Source organism: Salvia splendens, chromosome 1 (assembly GCF_004379255.2).
Source record: "Salvia splendens isolate huo1 chromosome 1, SspV2, whole genome shotgun sequence".
In the NCBI taxonomy this organism is placed as follows: Eukaryota; Viridiplantae; Streptophyta; class Magnoliopsida; order Lamiales; family Lamiaceae; genus Salvia; species Salvia splendens.
The window spans coordinates 37,792,076-37,809,577 of NC_056032.1; the positions used below are offsets into that span (position 1 = coordinate 37,792,076).

Below are 17,502 nucleotides of genomic sequence, written 5' to 3' on the forward strand. Positions count from 1 at the left end.
CCATTGAAGTAAGAGTTCCGCAACTTCTTTTAATTGATAAGTGATAATAATATGTACTACAAATTAATTTCACCTTAACCAAAAAGTTTTAGGAGCAACCAAGCAAGCAAAATTGATAGAAGAGACAATTTGAAGCAGGAAAAATCGATACAAAACTGATACTATTAGTTAGTAGTAGAGTTAACAAAAACAAAGAAAGACAAAATTTGTCACTAATTCCTAAGGAGTAGAAAAAAACAACTCCACTTAGATGCTATATTAGTCGGATTTACTAAATTAAACCACTGAATAATTTCATTTTGATAAAAATACCAATAGTTTTAGGAATCGGTAGAATTTGTGTTAGGATTATCTACAACCTATGGAAGCTTAACAAGAATTTAAGAGCTATAAACTGATTCGGTAAGGCAGATTTTTAGAATCCTAATCCAGGTTAGGGATAATTAAATTGTACTAAAGAGAAGATTTAACTTAATTATTAATAACCTGTAATGGTAGTAAAAAAATGGTGTTGGGTGGATTGTGACTGATTAAACCCAACAATTAGTCCCACCGTAATTAACCATGATGTGAATAGTCCAAATTGCTGATATTAAAGGCACCCACCCCTATTCATTTAGCATGAGACAAAAACGGTTAATTGTTTTTAAGAATCTTGGCTGGCTTAAATGTAACACGCAATTGCATTTGTCCAGCGAGGGAACCGTGATTTTATTAAAAATTAAAACGAAATGATCTTAAACAAAAAATGCTAAAAAATAAATAAAATGCTACACTGTAAGTTAAACTAAAAATAGCTAAAGATAAAAGTAGGTTTATAATGAGCTTTATTGAATGATTCTACTTTTATAGAAGTACTTTCTTTTTACAAGATAGATAAATTACATCGGCTTAAAAAACTAGAAAAGGGCCTAAACCATTACAGATGAAATCGTAGATATAACAATATTATTATTATACTAGTAGTTATTTTATTAGAACCGGCAAAGCAATTTGAGATTGTGAGTTCTGACAATTTTTTCGATTATTTAGGTTTCAATTTGGAGCCAACTTTTTTTTGGTTCAAATGGTCAAACGCAAGAGTATTAAGGTATATGCATACTTAAGTAGTAGTACTACTACTACTATTAGAGTAATTTATTTGTATTACGAATTTGAGAGACAAAATGAGATGGATGATATAGAGTTGTTGAGCAGAGAGTATTGATGTAATCCTTGAACCCACCCACCCACCACCTTAAAGAGAGCTAAGGAATATGAACTTCCTCCGTACCCTTGATGCTCTCTCCTGCAGCGGCGTCGAAGCTGGAATGCAGGCTGTACAGTAGGTAGAGGAGCAGGGTGAGAGCGGAGAAGTATCCGAATCGGAGATAGGATTCCTTGTTGAGGGCACCCAACAAGAATATGTTGAGAAAGATGGATATGGAGGGGATCCAGGGCATGAAGGGGACCCCCCAATTCTCGGGCTTCCGGACCTGAGGGACCATGAAGAGGAAGAGCTGCAGGAGAGCAATGGCGAGAGCAGCAGAAACTCCGAGCATCACGAGCCTGGGCTTGCCTGATGGTGTCAAGTACCAGAGGAGAGTGAAGAGGATACAAGTGAGTGAGAAGCAGAAGAGGAAAGACAGAGTCGGCCATGGATTCGTCGTCCCTATGCCCACATAGCGCCGGTATATCACTGCATTCGCCACCATGTAGAACACGAACAGAGTCCCGATCGACACCAAATCCAGCAGGATATCTAGATCAGTAAACACCGCGATTGCTGCTGTCAACATCCCTGCAAACATGAGCCCCCTCACATGACGAAAGCATATATGCATCAAACCCAAAGCTTTTTCAAAGTGGACGACCATTCTTTCTACATGATTTAGCAAAGTCTCCAAATCTTGGAAATGTTGACCCAAAAAGAAAGAATTACTGCTATCATATGGAGTACTACTATTTCCCGTCTCTTCATGCCGTTACATTAATTCCTCACAAAACATGTGAGCATCACAAACCATAAATTGATTTGCTTGTCTTTTCTCAGTAAGGTATGGGGCTTAAACAACAAGAAAACAAATCACATAGAGGGTATCGACTCAGCAGATGACGATGACACGTCCATATGGTGATAAAAACAGTTACAAAGAGAGAGAGAGAGAGAGTACCGAGGAAGCAAGAGGCGTTGACAGGGGTAGAGGTGGAGCGGTGGACCTGCGCAAACCAGGAGGGGACCACACAAGATCGGCCGATGACACACATGTAGCGAGCCTGGCCCAGCATCGCCACCAGGAGAGACGTCACTATCCCGAAACTGGCCCCCACCCCGATCACATTCGACACCCACTCAGCCCCCTCCTTAAACGCCCCCGAAAACGGCGCTTCCGCATCGATCAAATCGTATGGCAGAAGCGACGACATCGATGCCGCCATCAAGCAGTATAATACCGTCACCATCATCACCGACCCCGTCACCCCGATCGGAATGTTCTTCGCCGGATTCTCCACCTCCTCCGCCATCGTCGACACCGCGTCGTACCCGATGTAGCTCATGTACACCACCGCCGCGCCGTCGAACACTCCCGACGCTCCGAAGGGGAAGAAACCGCCTGCGTTTTTAGGATCGCTCGGCTCCGTGAAATTGATTAGTTTCCCTCTCCAGAACCCCATCGCGATCACGAACGCTATGAACAGAATGTGCAGCGCCGTGAGCGACATGTTCACCCACGAGCTCTGCTTCGTGCTGTAGCAGATGACGATTGTGATGAGCAGCACTACCACCACCGCGATCAAGTCGATCTCATTGTATCCTTTCGGCAGGCTGTGGACGGTGAACCGCAGCTGCGTGCTCGCGGGAAGGCCTAGCGCGGTGCCCAGGTAGGAAGTGAGGCCGCGCGCGACGGCGGCGTTGGAGAGGACGTAGTCGACGATGAGATTGGAGCCGGTGAAGAAGGCCGGGAGCTCGCCGAAGGTGACGTGGATGTAGCTGAAGGAGCCGCCGGCGACGGGCATGGCGACGGCGAACTCGGTGTAGCAGAAGGCGGAGAGGAGTGCGCAGAGGCCGGCAATGGCGTAGGAGAGGACGACGGCGGGGCCAGCGCAGAGGCGGCTGGCGCGGCCTGTGGTGATGAACACGCCGGCGCCGACCATCCCGCCGATTCCGAAGCAGATGAGGTCGTGCCAGCCGAGCGACCGCTTCATCTCGGAGCCGGAAAGGGAACGGACCTTGTTCATTTCTTGCAGTGAAGTGGAGACGGAGCAGGCGCGGCGGCGGAGGCGGTTTGGGGTGTCGGAGAGGGCGTGGAGGTAGGATTTGAAGCTGGAAAAGGACTGAGAACTGCTTGCCATTGCACTATGTTTTTAGCAGGGATCAGAATGTGTGTGTCTACTACATTGACAAACACATATATATATATATATATATATATACAGTAGAAGAGAAAAACAAACGGCAGCTAGTTTTATGGTAGAAACCGGAACTATCAGGTGAAGCTTTTTGGGTATCACCTTTGAGGCTTTGACTTTTTTATACTCCAAATAAATAAATATAGGACATTTAATAGACCGAATAGAGTAATTAATGAATATAAAGTATATTTACAAAAATTAATATAAAAAAGGAAATAGGAAAAGATTTATCGTCCAAATAAGAAAATATAAGATATTTAATAAGATTGGTGGGAGTAATGGCAATGTGTCAACATATCTTATCTCTGTATAATAAATTCATGCTGATCTAGAGGATTAAAATCAAGATTTTTATGCAATAATTCTGAAGAAGAGAAATACGAGTAAGAGGATGAAATGTTGAAAGAATTGGACAAGGAAGATATAGAAGAGAAGAACAACTGCAGGTAGGTTAATGGGAAGAATTGGAAATATTTAATTAATTTTTCAATATCACCGTCTTAGAGGGAGAGAGATTGTAGTCATCTCCTTTAAGAAATTGTTTGACTTTATGAAGGAAAAAAATGAGCAAAAAAAAGTTAATGAAATATGACCTCTATAATAATTATGAATAAAATAATTTAATAAAATGTGAGTTCACTTATTAAAAAAGTTAAAAATAAAATAAAATATGTATTACAAGTTATTCAAATAAATAAATATAGGACATTTAGTGAGACCAAATGGAGCAATTATTACCGGACAATGTCAATGTTTTAATGTGTCTCTGTGCAATAAATTAATGCTGATTCATAGGATTGAAATAAAGATTTTTATGCAATAATTATGCTTTCCCTGTGCTTAAACCTCGTACAAGAAAATTTAAAAAGTTATCTTGTAATTTATATACATAAAAAAGTTATTTAAATACTGTAATTTGATAAAATTCTTATTATTCTCATAATATTTCATATACAATTGTTGAATTACGAAATTTCAAATTTTTAAAATGATCTCATCCATATAAAAAATGACTTATTTTGGTGATATTAGACGATATTTTTTTATTAAATAAGAATAAAAAAAGAAAAAAAAACTTAAATAAATAATTATTTTACTGAAATACGTTGTTTGAATAACTAAAAATCTACATTTTGCACATAAATAAGATAATTGAAAAAATTGAAAAATTCATAATTTAGTAATCTAATTTCAAATCTAATAAAATTGACAAGAATTTGATTGAATTTTTTTTTACTTAAATGACTATTAATTCTATATAGAATATTCCTATTTCATTAGTTGTTAGACATAAAACTCATAAATAAGGCGATGATCATATGAGTACTACTACAAAGTTAGAATTTGGCCGCCATCAATTACTATGACTAAAACTTATGAAAGTCAGTGCAGGCCGAAATCCACATATTGGTCTGAGTAGCCCGCTAGGGTTGGAATTGAAAGATTCTAGTTCGATAAAATTTTAATCCAATTAGCCCACAAGTTGAGTAAGGCTGACCCATAATCCGATGGGTTATAACTATGTGCATCTATTATCTATTATCTATTCTTCCGTATTGTTTGACAACTAATTCGATATTTATGGATCACTTTTATAATATAAATAATAAAATAATTATACAATAAAATTAATCTTCTATTTTATATTTAATAAACCATACACATTTTGGACGACACGAGAATTAATGCATAATTAGTGAAGTAACAGTGAGGAGGAGATGGTAGTTAAAATGGGGATGGATCCCCTACTGCAGCACCAGGAGTTGTGCATAATACGGCGAGGTTTTGTGAAAAAACGCAGCCATCTCATTCTCTCTCTTCTTTCAATATCTTTTTTCTTTATTTTATACCTTCTCTTTCTTTCACTATTTTAAATATTTTCTTCTTTCATTCTTTGTTTTCATTTTATAAAATGCTAAAAATATTGTAAAATTCAAAAATATTAATTATAGTTATATATATATATATATATATATATATATATATATATATATATATATATATATATATATATATATATATGGTAGTGATAAAATACAAACTCATGGAGTATATCGTACAAACTCTAAACTTTTCAACACAGTGTCAACACATCGTAAAATTTCAAGATTTTAATATCGTCAATACAATGTCAACACAATATCAACACAGTGTCAACCGTTGACACTGTATTGATATTTTCTATTGCTGTTATTTTGTAATCTGTTGATATTTTTTAAAGATCCATATCATAGTTTGGAGTTTGTACAATATTTAGAGTTTCCATTTGATCACATTCCTCCTTCTTGATACATAAGTATTTATAAATGATAACTATTCAAATCATCAAATATATACGTTAAAAATTAAAGAAATAATATAAGGATTTTAAATGATAACTCTTCAAATCATCAGACATATACAAAATAATTAAGGACTGCATATCTTGAGCTTCTATTTCATGGTAACTATACCTCTCAAATTCTACAACATTTTGAGTATTTTATAAATATAAACAAAGAATGAAAATATTGAAAAAAGAGAGAAAGAGATGTTTACAACATTTTGAGTATTTTATAAATATAAACAAAGAATGAAAATATTGAAAGAAGAGAGAGAAAGGGGTGGTTGCGTTTTGTTCACAAAACCTTGCGTACTATGCACAACACCTTGTGCTGTGTTTTTAGGCACAATAGCGGATCCATCCCCGTAGTCAAAATAGTATCAGTGGATAGTGAAACTCACATTATTATTAGTGTTTAATAGTGAGCCTAGTAGTGTAAGTTGTAAATACATTGATGTATATATGTAATGAATTTGGTAGAACTTTCCATAAACAAAAATGGGATAATTTTATGGGACGGCGAATAGGAAAGTGTTCTTATTTTTATGGGACGGACCATAGATATAAGCCATATTTCCTTTTTCGTCCGTCCACAGAAATAGGGATGTCAATCGGGCCAACCCGTTCGGGTTCGGGCCAACCCGTTCAGGTTGTCGGGCCATTCGGGTACAGGCTATTCGGGTTATGATTTTTTCGGGTTATAATAGTTCGACCCTAACCCTAACCCTTCGGGTTTCGGGCTAACCCACCGGGTTATTCGGGCCAATGGGTATTTTTAATTCTTTTAATATTTTCAAAAAATAATACGTATTTTAAATTTTCTTTAATTATATACATATTTTTAATTAATCATTCAACAATGAAATACATATTTTTTATTTTCTTTAATATTTTTAAAAAAGATTAAGTTATTTTTATTTACAAAATATCTATCAATAGTATGTTTATGTTTATGTATTTAAAACATAAATCAACACTTTGTTTCAAAATTCAAAAATAAATCAATTCGTAGAAAATTAAATAAAATTTTCATAACGTGAGAGGTGCATCGTAGATGTAACAAAAATATTTTGAATTGTTAAAGAGTGAATTATCAAGATACTAGCTAATTGGAATAACTCTAAGTTTTCTTGAATTATGATTGGTCAAATTTAATTTATTCCAGCTGTAAATAAGTCAAATAATAATTTATTTATGTTTTAAGAATCATCAAAGTACGCATAATTCATTGACGAAGCGGCGTCAAAACACTTTGCACTATTATATTGGAAATATACTAAAAGAAAGCTTTTATATACGAGTATTTATAAATCCATGAACCACATGGTGATTTTTTTCGTGATCTTATATAGTCTGTTGACGTATTTGGATTTTGCATGGTTTTAGAGGGTTTTCTTGGATGATTTTGATTATATTTCTATATTTTGGTATGTTTACATGTTTGTTGAGAAATGATAGAAAATTGATTAGAAAATGTACACAAAATATGTGGATGTGCAGCAGCCTTGTTTGAGTCAATGTTTCTCGCGATTTTGAAGTCTGATAAACCTCTAATACATATCATTCTCTTCGTCTTCGAAAGAGCTTCGCGTGGATATATTGCACGCCTCAATCGGAGCTTTGTAGAGAAAGTTATAACCGTTACAAAAACTGCTCGATGTGCAGAAGCCTTCAACCCGACGGGCCGACCCGTAACCCGAACGGGTCAGCCCGCCTAACCCGACAACCCGAACGGGTCAGCCCGAATGGCCCGATTTTAAATTCGGGCTGTGAAATTACAACCCTAACCCTGTATTTTTATCGGGTTATTCGGGCCGGCCCGCGGGTTCGGGTTACATTGACATCCCTACACAGAAATAGTCCATATCCATTTATGACAACATTTTTCTTCTTCTCTTTTACTTTATCATTTATGAGTCCCATCATCCACTATACAATTTCAACTACTTTTTCCCCTTCTCCTTACTTTATCAAATTACACATTAAAACTCGTGCCAACACTAAATGGCTTATTTCTATGGGACGGAAGGAGTATATTTTTATTAATATAACAACAGATAAATAAGTTAGAAAATTCAAATTCACTCCAAAAAAACAGTTTTACAATATGCTATAAATTTCTTAAAATATGTTCATATATTATTTTACTTATACAAACTTTTAATTATTATAATTATATTTTATATTCTATAAATATGATTAATTTTAGTCATTATAATTAGATTGAACACATATTAAATTTATTGGTAATAATCCGATTAGTCCCCAAGGCTAGCCCGATACTCGAACATTTTGAATTAGGATTGAAAATTTCTAACCCGATAAAATCACAACTCGATTAGTCCAAACCCGATTAACCTACAACCAGAGCAAGGTTAGGGTTAACCGTAAATACATTGGGTTGACACGATTGACATTCCTAATAAAGATGGACCTACATTCTCATAAAATAAAAGACATTTTTTTTATCCGTCCCATAAAAATATCTCATTTACATTTATGGAAAGTTCTCCCAAATTCATCATCTATATACATCAATTTATTTATAACTTATACCACTAGAGCCCATCATTAAACAATAGTAACGTGGGTCACACTATCCGCTAACGCTATTTTAACTACCATTTTCCTCATCTCTCTTACTTTATCAATAAATTACTTTTTTTTGGGATTGAAGGAGTATTAAGCATTATACACTTTCATGTGTTTGCTGTGAATATATATACCATGCCCCGATCTGCAATAACTGAAAAGTGGTAAAAACCTGTTGTGTTTAAATCTTTTTATGTCAGTTTTCAACAAATGCAAAAAGAAACAATTCCAAATACACCATTCTCCTAGCTCACAAGCTCTTTATAGCTCCTTTGAAATTTCAGATTCTACCTTTGATATCAAGATTTCAGTTGTTTCTTACATAGACATCGTCGTCTTCGCACTTGTGAATTCCAGAACAAATTATGGGATAATATGATAGGAAACACAAAAGAAGGCTTTCCTGAAAACTGTGAGACATAATATCTGAAAAGAAGTCAAGTTAAACTGGAACTGGAAGAAACTTCATCAAATATACAACCACATTGGCACAAGACTATGTATCATAAGTACATGAGCAATACCAACTAGTCATATAACTTGAGTGCATGATCCAAGCAAACCAACACATTTATTTTCAACAAACAAACCAGGAGAATTTCTAGTGAACTGACATCCCATTTCAGCTCTACTTGGTGTCTTCGGCAGCCTTCAATTAAAACACAAACATTCCCTTTTTTAAAACAACAAACTGAAGATAAAAACCAAATGAAGCCACTACGTTTTGCATATTCAACCTCAATAATATTTGCCTACAATTCTCTGATTCATTACTTGGATTCATGTTTAGAAAAAGAAACCGAGGTTTAAACTAGATCAGACCAAAAATTTCAATATGCTTAGGTTTATCAGTGATTACAACAAGTGATTACAGTCCATTTTCCAAATGCTTAGTTTGAAAAGAACCAAACAAAGGGACAAGTTTTATCAGTGTGGTGTTAACAAATCCAAAGTGTAAATTATATCTGACACAGGATCAATCATAAGAAAATTAGGTTATACTAATCCAGATTACATAGGAAAAAGAACAAGTGCATTTTCCGTTGAATTTGAAAAACAACAAGATGAAATTGGAATTAGTATTTTCACCTTGTCCGATTTGCCCTTGTCAGTTTTCTCGAGCTCCGCCTTCTTCTTCTGCTTCTCTAACCTTTCCCTCTCCATTTTCTTCAATACAATTGAAAATAGATACACATCAATTATCACAATCTAGCTCAATCCAACAGAGAGAGAGAGAGAGAGGAAAACCTGAATGTAAACGGTTTCCTTAGCGCGCTCTTCTTCACTGAGGACACGGCCTTTACCATCACTAAAATAGCGAAGAGTGTAAGTAGATGATGCCAAGTTCCCCTCCATGATCCGAATTAATCCAGCGCGCGATGCGAGTGATGTCAACGCCATTGTTGGTGTTGTTTAGGTGGAGAGGAATGGAGTATCATACTGTCACAGAATCGACCTACTTAACCTTAACCCTACCCACTGTTTACAATTACTTTAGGCCGCCTCGGGTCGGGTCAATTACAAACAATTTTAAAATTATCTTAATAAATGCTTTTCAAATCTAATTATTTCAAACTTAATATCAAAATATTATACTAAAGCCTTTAATATGAGATGTATATTCCACTCATGTTATGTTTCATAAATTTCTATAAATATATACTCCTAAAATCTAATTCAAACCGAAATTCATCCATAATTAAGTATCTTACTTTAACCTGACTTGAATTTTTAGAAATTATAAAGTGGGTGGTATATGCTATTGAAATGTGGATCCTATTTTAAAATACCTTCCTTTAAAAAATATAATGAAAAGTGGGTTAAAAAAATTAGTGGAACGTGGATCCGACTTTTATATATTAGATTTATAATAAAATGTGAGTGAGAAGTGAAATGCGGGGTCCATTACCTAAATGGTAAACGTGAAATGTGATAAATTTTATGGGACGAACGCAAATGGAAATAAACGACAAATTTTCATAGAGCAGAACTCCCTCCGTCCGCTAAAATTTAATTTTTAATCTAATTTTAGTTATGTTTATCCTAATTATTAATATTCATTTATATTTTTAAAATTACCTCCATAGAATTTAATCATTTAAAAACTGATTGCACGAAGATAAAGTTATAATATACATTTATTTAATAAATAAAAAATCATCCATCTTTTCTTCTTGGGATGGGCCGGTGATTCTATACATTATATTGAAAATATAGTAATATTGGGCCAACAAAACAGTCTTTAGAAATGCATGGCCGAGACGAAGACATAAACGTAAAATTGTGATGTCCAAATTAATTTCCAAGATCTCATATTGTGGAAAACATAACACAATTGAATAGGGTAGGGGCAGTGGGAACGTTGGCAAAAAATTGGGCCTGATGAATCATCCATTGACGTCATCAATATAAGTATTGTCTTTGGTTTTTCTTTCTCCACCCACTTTAATGAACCTTTGATCTCATAATCCATCCCCACCTCTTCTTCCAATATAGGATAATTGGTTTCTAATTCATCTTTTTGCTTCACAAAAATAAAATTGAGAACTCATTAATTAATTCTGATGTGGGATGGTTGTTAATTATAGCCAAAAACATACCAGAAACTCTCACGAAGATTGTGACTTTTTATTGAAATATGGTGATCACTCATTTTTTGAATGACTTTGGGGACATTTTTAAATAACTGTTGCCCCATTTTATTTTCTTTAATGTACAACATACCAAAATTAGGCAAACGAACCAATCATAATGTTTTTAATGGGTACCAAGACAAACGATGTCAAAATAATAAGTACAAGGAGATAAATTTTTCAAGAGCTTATATGATGAAAAAATAATTGAACTACATTTGGCAGGGGACGCGCGAACGCAGGGCCCCTCTGTCACAAATTATGACGCAGGCTCGACCACTTAGGCCGACCTTAGGCGAGCGCCCCTCCGAAGTGCAATGGAGGTCGCCAACCTAGGCCATGGGTCTTATGGATCACAAAAAATAATAAGTATGGATCACTCATCGACTCCATCCCATGCTCTTCCGATGTGGGACATCTAGATTCTTTCCTTCACAAAAACAGAGTTGATGTTATGAAAGTATGCAAGAGTTCGATGATGACAACCATGCGAAAAAGAAAGAACACTAGAGTTTTACGTGGTTCGATCGTAAGATCTACGTCCACGGCCAAAGGCAATATGATTCAGTATATTGAGAAATATGCAGAGATTTACAATCACTCAAGAACTCTCTCCAAGAACTCAACACCTCTAATCTAATTCTAAACCAAGAACTAATCAAGTGATAGTTTGGAGACTCTTTTCTTGAATATCGAAGTAGCTGATTAACTATTTCAGATGCAGCCTTCGTCTGCTTTATATCAGTCCCTTCATCCTCCAACAGCTCTCTTGAGATGTTAGTTATCAAACCAGTTATAACTGTTCCAACGGCTACTTCCCGTTTCTTGGTTTGCATCAACATGCCGAAGTGCTGCATGATGCCGAAGTGCTGCATGATGCCGAAGTGCTGCATGATGCCGAAGTTCAATGAAATGCTGAGCTCAATGAAATGCCGAGCTCAATAAACCGCCGAGCTCAATAAAACACCGAGCTCACCGAGCTCAATAAAACACCGAGCTCACCGAGCTCAATAAAACGCCGAGCTCAATAATATGCCGAGCTCAATAATATCTTGAACGAGCTCAACCTCTAACAAATCTGCAGCTGTTGAGAATGACATTGATTTTTAGCTTGCTGCATCCAACGGTGATTGTGAGATTATACTCCAACAAACTCCACCTTAATCTCAGAATCAACAATGAATCATAATCCTCTGACAGAACCTCAAACTCATCACTCCACAAGTCCCACCAGCCCCAAACAGTATTTAAACTTCATGGCTGGCAACGGCTTTGTCAACATATCAGCCGCATTATGCTCAGTAGATATTTTCACCATCTTGACTTCACCTCTCTGTATTTCATCCCTTATGAAGTGCATCCGCACATCTATGTGCTTACTTCTTTCGTGAAACACCTGGTGTTTGGCAAGGCATAAGGCGCTGCTGCTGTCACAGTTTATCTCCACTGTGTCTTGCTTCTCCCCAAAATCTTCTAGGATTCCCTTCAGCCATATTGCTTCTTTCACAGCCTCTGTCATTGCCATGTACTCAGCTTCCGTAGTAGATAAAGCAACCACATGTTGTAATCCAGATTTCCAGCTTATAGCAGTGCCATTTAGGGTGAACACATATCCAGTTTGAGATCTCCTATTATCTCTATTTGATGCATAATCAGAATCGCAAAACCCCACCAGTGCTCCACCTTGATCCTTACAATCTGCCTTGTACAACAGACCATAATCTGAAGCACCCTTCAAGTATCTGAGCAACCACTTTAATGCTATCCAATGCTCTCTCCCATGGTCTGACATAAATCGGCTAGTAACACTTATAGCCTGAGCCAAATCTGGTCTTGTGCATAGCATTGTGTACATTATGCTTCCTATGATGTTTGCATAAGGTATCTTGCTCAGCTCTCTCCTCTCTGAGTCATTCTTTGGTTTCTGATCCATGCTCAACTTAAAGTGAGCAGCCAATGGTGTAGAGACAGGTTTGAAGTCATCAGCCTGAAATTTCTTCAAAACTCTCTGGATGTAATTCCTCTGCAACAACCTGAGCTCTCTCTTTGGCCTATCCCTCAGTATATCCATGCCAAGGATTCTCCTTGCATTTCCAAGATCCTTCATTTCAAACTTGGATTCCAGTTCAGCCTTGATTCTCTCAATCACTCCCAGATCTGCTCCTGCCACAAGCATATCATCAACATACAAAAGTAGAAAAGCAATTGGTACACCATTCCTTTCTCTGATGTAAACACAGCTATCATACTGCGATTTTCTGAAACCAATACTCATCATATGCTCATCAAACTTGAGATATCACTGCCTACTACTTTGCTTCAATCCATACAAACTTCTCTTGAGCAAACACACTTTGTCTTCATTCCCAGCCTCCATGAACCCCTCGGGTTGATGCATATATATTGTTTCTTCAAGTTCACCATGCAAGAAGGCTGTCTTGACATCGAGTTGGTGTAACTCCCAATCATACTTTGCAACAAGAGCAAGCAATATCCTGATGGAACTGTGTTTTACAACCGGAGAGAACACATCATTATAATCAATCCCCTCTTCTTGAGTGAATCCTCTAGCAACAAGCCGTGCCTTAAACCTGACACTTTCAACTTCACCAACTTCAATCTTCATCTTGAAGATCCATTTGCAGCTAATAAGCTTTTGGGTCCCTGGATTCTTCACCAAAATCCAAGTATGGTTTTTGAGTAGTGACTGGATCTCTTCTCTCATAGCTGCAAGCCATTTCTCCTTTTCCTTACTTGACATAGCTTCAGCATAGGTGGATGGCTCTAAGCACTCCAATACCTCAGCAACACAGAGAGCAAAAAAACTCATCTCATAATCACTGAACCTGGCTGGCTTTCTGATCTCTCTTCTGTTTCTGTCCCTGGCTATAATATGTGATCTCTGATCATCATCAATCTGATCTTGTTGCTGGGGTTGCTGTGGACTTGAAGCTTTATGGGAGCTTGAAGCTCCACCCCCATTCTGATCATCTGGATCACTAGGTGGTGGCTGGCCATGCTGAACTTCTTGATCAATAGATATTCTTTCACCCATCTGATCCTCAGTCTTCAAGAATGGCATATGATGCTCATGGAAGACCACATCTCGGCTCACAATTATCTTCTTGTTCCCCTCTTCAGTGCACCACAACCTGTACCCTTTTACTCCATGTTGGTAACCAACCATCACACATTTCTGAGCCCTTGCATCAAGCTTTCCCTGCTTGCAGTGGGCATATGCTCTACAACCGAACACCTTGAACTGATTGTACTCTCTATCTCCACCATACCATCTAACATCTGGGATTTCATTTCCTATAGCTGATGATGGAGAACTGTTAATTAGCACTGCAGCAGTACACACTGCCTCCCCCCAGAACATCTTCGGCAAGCCTGATGATAAAAGCATGCATCTGACTCTATCGAGGAGTGTTCGGTTCATTCTTTCAGCAACTCCGTTTTGTTGCGGATTAGCCGGGACTGTCCTATGCCTTTGTATCCCATTTGATTTGCAGAAAGACTCAAAATCTTCAGATAAGAACTCCAGCCCGTTATCAGTCCTCAAGCACTTGAGAGTGGTGGATTTCTTCAGCTTCATCTCTGTGCACCATTCTCTGAATTTTTCAAATGCTTGTGACTTCTGCTTTAGGATGTATATCCAGACTTTTATGCTATAATCATCTATTATCGACATAAAATACCTGCCTCCTCCCATAGAAGCAGGCTGAGCTGGACCCCATAAATCACAATGCGCATAGTCAAGAGGTAATTTGGAGGTGTGTTTACCAGCCTTGTATGGTAGCTTCTTGCTCTTTCCCAGAGCACAGTGTTCACATTCCTTGAACCTCTGATCACTTCCAGCCGGAATGACCCCTTTCTTGATCAGTTCTCTCATCCCACTTTCTCCAAGATGGCCGAGCCTCTTGTGCCACAGACTCATATCAGAGTCCTCTGCAAGATTCACTGAAGCAACAACAGTTTCTGCTACTAGATAGTATAAACTGTTTCTTCTCTCAGCAATCAGCAAGATTTTTCCATTAAGTGAGACATTCATATAGCCTTTCTCAGAAGAAAACCTGAAACCTCTAGATTCAAGCATGCCAAGTGAAATCAAATTCCTCTTAATCTCAGGAATGTACCTGACTTGAGTAAGCAGTTTTGTTGATCCATCATGGGCTCTCAATCTGATATCTCCAATGCCTTTGATGTAGCACATCTGATCATTCCCCAACATTACTGACCCGGTTGCCTCAGAAAGGTTTTCAAACCAAGCTTTGTTGGAACAAATATGGAAGCTGCACCCGGAGTCCATTATCCAAGAACTCTCTATCCCACCACTCACCACATTCATGATCTGGGGTGGATCTGTGTCTTCTGCAAGATCAGCCTGATTTTGGGTAGCCTTCTCTTCGTTTTGCTTCCTTTTCCACGAGTAGCAATCCCTTTTGAGATGCCCAGGTTTCTTGCAGTAATGACAGCTTCGCTTCTCCTCATTTTGCTTCTGATACTTAGGCTTTTGATTCTGATTGAATTTCTTTTTCTTGCCTTTGAAAGCCTTTACATTCAAGGCTTGACTGCCACTTCCTTCATTTGTCGTCGAAGAGTTCTTTTCCAGCTCCTTTGATCGAAGAGCACACTGAACTTCTTCATATGTGATGCCAGATTCTGCATTCCGGCCAAACAGCATTGCATCTTTAAGATGCTGGAATGTTTTGGGAAGAGCATTCAAGAGCAAGATGGCCTTGTCTTCATTCTTCATGGGGCCATCTACATTCTCCAAATCATCCAGATTCTTGCTGAAATCATCAATCTGCCCTGCGAAGGGTCGGTCTTCAAGAATCTTGTATGAAAAGAGGCGCTGCTTCATGTATAGGCGATTAGCAAGCGACTTGGTCATGTACAGCGCTTCGAGCTTCGTCCATACCCCATGCGCTGTGGTTTCCTTCGCAACCTCGCGCAACACCTTGTCCGTGAGATTGAGAATAATGGCGCTATGGGCTTTCTTGGCAATCTCAGCCTTCTTCCTCACGCTCTTCTCATCGAGATCTTCTTTTTCTTTCCCCTTCGGATCAATTGGCTCGATTGCTTCATCGAGCCCTTGCTGGATCAATAGAGCCTTCATCTTGATCTGCCACAGACCAAAGTCATTCTTCCCCGAGAATTTCTCCGCTTCGTACCTCGTCGTCGTCATCGATATCAACTCCGATTGCGCTTCCCACAGACGGCGCCACTTGTTATGAAAGTATGCAAGAGTTCGATGATGACAACCATGCGAAAAAGAAAGAACACTAGAGTTTTACGTGGTTCGATCGTAAGATCTACGTCCACGGCCAAAGGCAATATGATTCAGTATATTGAGAAATATGCAGAGATTTACAATCACTCAAGAACTCTCTCCAAGAACTCAACACCTCTAATCTAATTCTAAACCAAGAACTAATCAAGTGATAGTTTGGAGACTCTTTTCTTGAATATCGAAGTAGCTGATTAACTATTTCAGATGCAGCCTTCGTCTGCTTTATATCAGTCCCTTCATCCTCCAACAGCTCTCTTGAGATGTTAGTTATCAAACCAGTTATAACTGTTCCAACGGCTACTTCCCGTTTCTTGGTTTGCATCAACATGCCGAAGTGCTGCATGATGCCGAAGTGCTGCATGATGCCGAAGTTCAATGAAATGCTGAGCTCAATGAAATGCCGAGCTCAATAAACCGCCGAGCTCAATAAAACACCGAGCTCACCGAGCTCAATAAAACACCGAGCTCACCGAGCTCAATAAAACGCCGAGCTCAATAATATGCCGAGCTCAATAATATCTTGAACGAGCTCAACCTCTAACAAATCTGCAGCTGTTGAGAATGACATTGATTTTTAGCTTGCTGCATCCAACGGTGATTGTGAGATTATACTCCAACAGTTGACAACTCATTAATTGATTACTATGATAGGATTGAATGAGAGGAAATGAGAGGAAGTGATGGAATTGATTTCAGCGATTAGTTGTATTGTCGAATAAATTTTGATTTTGAAATAAAGGAGCATAGCAACAACACTTTTTTTGTCTGAAATAAATCTGGTCATAAAATGGAAAATAAAAACAGTCATATTATTAGATTGGCTTTCTAATAGAGTAGCTATAGAGTACTTAAAAATAAAAAATTAGACTAAAATTATTGGGGTTTTATTGTAAATATAACACCCTCCAAAAAATGGCATATGCTGATTGAATAGCAACGAACACACGGTATTCTTTAGTAAAAGGCGAAAGAATAGTTCGCTATGTGCTCAACGCGCAGCTGTGTGATTTTGCAAAGGAGCAATTATGCATATTTATATAGGTTGGCGTGTAGCATTGTTGTATATCTCAGCGATGTGGGATGTAAAAATGAAAGTAATAGTATTTGCTGTTGTGTGTGTGTGATTTGTGTAGACTGCTTGATCGATATGATATTTCAGTTCTGCTTATCGCCACCACTATACTTCATTAGGAATAAAGCAGGAGAAACTCAGCTCTGCCAATGATCATCATCTGCCACAGGTATGGTTGTCTAGTAGTATTGCT

The 17,502-nt window shown here is 37.8% G+C and overlaps 2 protein-coding genes, 1 non-coding gene and 1 pseudogene across 5 annotated transcripts; all 4 read right to left on the minus strand.

Annotated features, from left to right (window-relative positions):
• Nucleotides 1-798: 798 nt before the first annotated feature.
• Nucleotides 799-3,464, minus strand: LOC121799811 (cationic amino acid transporter 7, chloroplastic-like). The gene is made up of 2 exons (XM_042199301.1): nucleotides 2,154-3,464; nucleotides 799-1,780 (listed from the first exon to the last, which is right to left on the minus strand). Exons 1-2 carry the CDS (start codon nucleotides 3,331-3,333, stop codon nucleotides 1,248-1,250), a joined length of 1,713 nt encoding a protein of 570 aa, XP_042055235.1. The 5' UTR covers nucleotides 3,334-3,464; the 3' UTR covers nucleotides 799-1,247.
• A 4,999-nt stretch (nucleotides 3,465-8,463) lies between these two features.
• LOC121799819 (uncharacterized protein At2g27730, mitochondrial-like) lies at nucleotides 8,464-9,766 on the minus strand. Of its 3 annotated transcripts, none has more exons than XM_042199313.1 (3): nucleotides 9,557-9,766; nucleotides 9,398-9,475; nucleotides 8,464-8,718 (listed from the first exon to the last, which is right to left on the minus strand). In XM_042199313.1, the coding sequence occupies exons 1-3, from the start codon at nucleotides 9,707-9,709 to the stop codon at nucleotides 8,608-8,610; spliced, it is 342 nt and encodes a 113-aa protein (XP_042055247.1). In that variant the 5' UTR covers nucleotides 9,710-9,766; the 3' UTR covers nucleotides 8,464-8,607. The 3 variants fall into 3 exon arrangements, with proteins under 3 accessions (XP_042055247.1, XP_042055256.1, XP_042055264.1); XM_042199322.1 differs by having other exon boundaries at nucleotides 8,464-8,734; nucleotides 9,557-9,765; XM_042199330.1 differs by having other exon boundaries at nucleotides 8,708-8,957; nucleotides 9,557-9,760.
• A 1,396-nt stretch (nucleotides 9,767-11,162) lies between these two features.
• LOC121758308 lies at nucleotides 11,163-11,314 on the minus strand (annotated as a pseudogene).
• Nucleotides 11,315-17,121: 5,807 nt separating this feature from the next.
• On the minus strand, nucleotides 17,122-17,239 carry LOC121758412. The gene has a single exon (XR_006041446.1). It is a non-coding gene; the product is annotated as a U5 spliceosomal RNA (small nuclear RNA).
• Between the last annotated feature and the right edge of the window lie 263 nt (nucleotides 17,240-17,502).

What these genes read in the sequence shown, in the direction of transcription:
- LOC121799811 (XM_042199301.1), bottom strand. Translation starts at nt 3,333, where the DNA reads ATGGCAAGCAGTTCTCAGTCCTTTTCCAGCTTCAAATCCTACCTCCAC. An exon ending in CAACGCCTCTTGCTTCCTCG is followed by an intron (nt 1,781 to 2,153) that starts GTACTCTCTCTC and finishes TCATGTTTGCAG; the next exon opens with GGATGTTGACAGCAGCAATC.
- LOC121799819 (XM_042199313.1), bottom strand. Translation starts at nt 9,709, where the DNA reads ATGGCGTTGACATCACTCGCATCGCGCGCTGGATTAATTCGGATCATG. An exon ending in AGGAAACCGTTTACATTCAG is followed by an intron (nt 9,476 to 9,556) that starts GTTTTCCTCTCT and finishes ATTGTATTGAAG; the next exon opens with AAAATGGAGAGGGAAAGGTT. An exon ending in ACAAGGGCAAATCGGACAAG is followed by an intron (nt 8,719 to 9,397) that starts GTGAAAATACTA and finishes TATGTCTCACAG; the next exon opens with TTTTCAGGAAAGCCTTCTTT.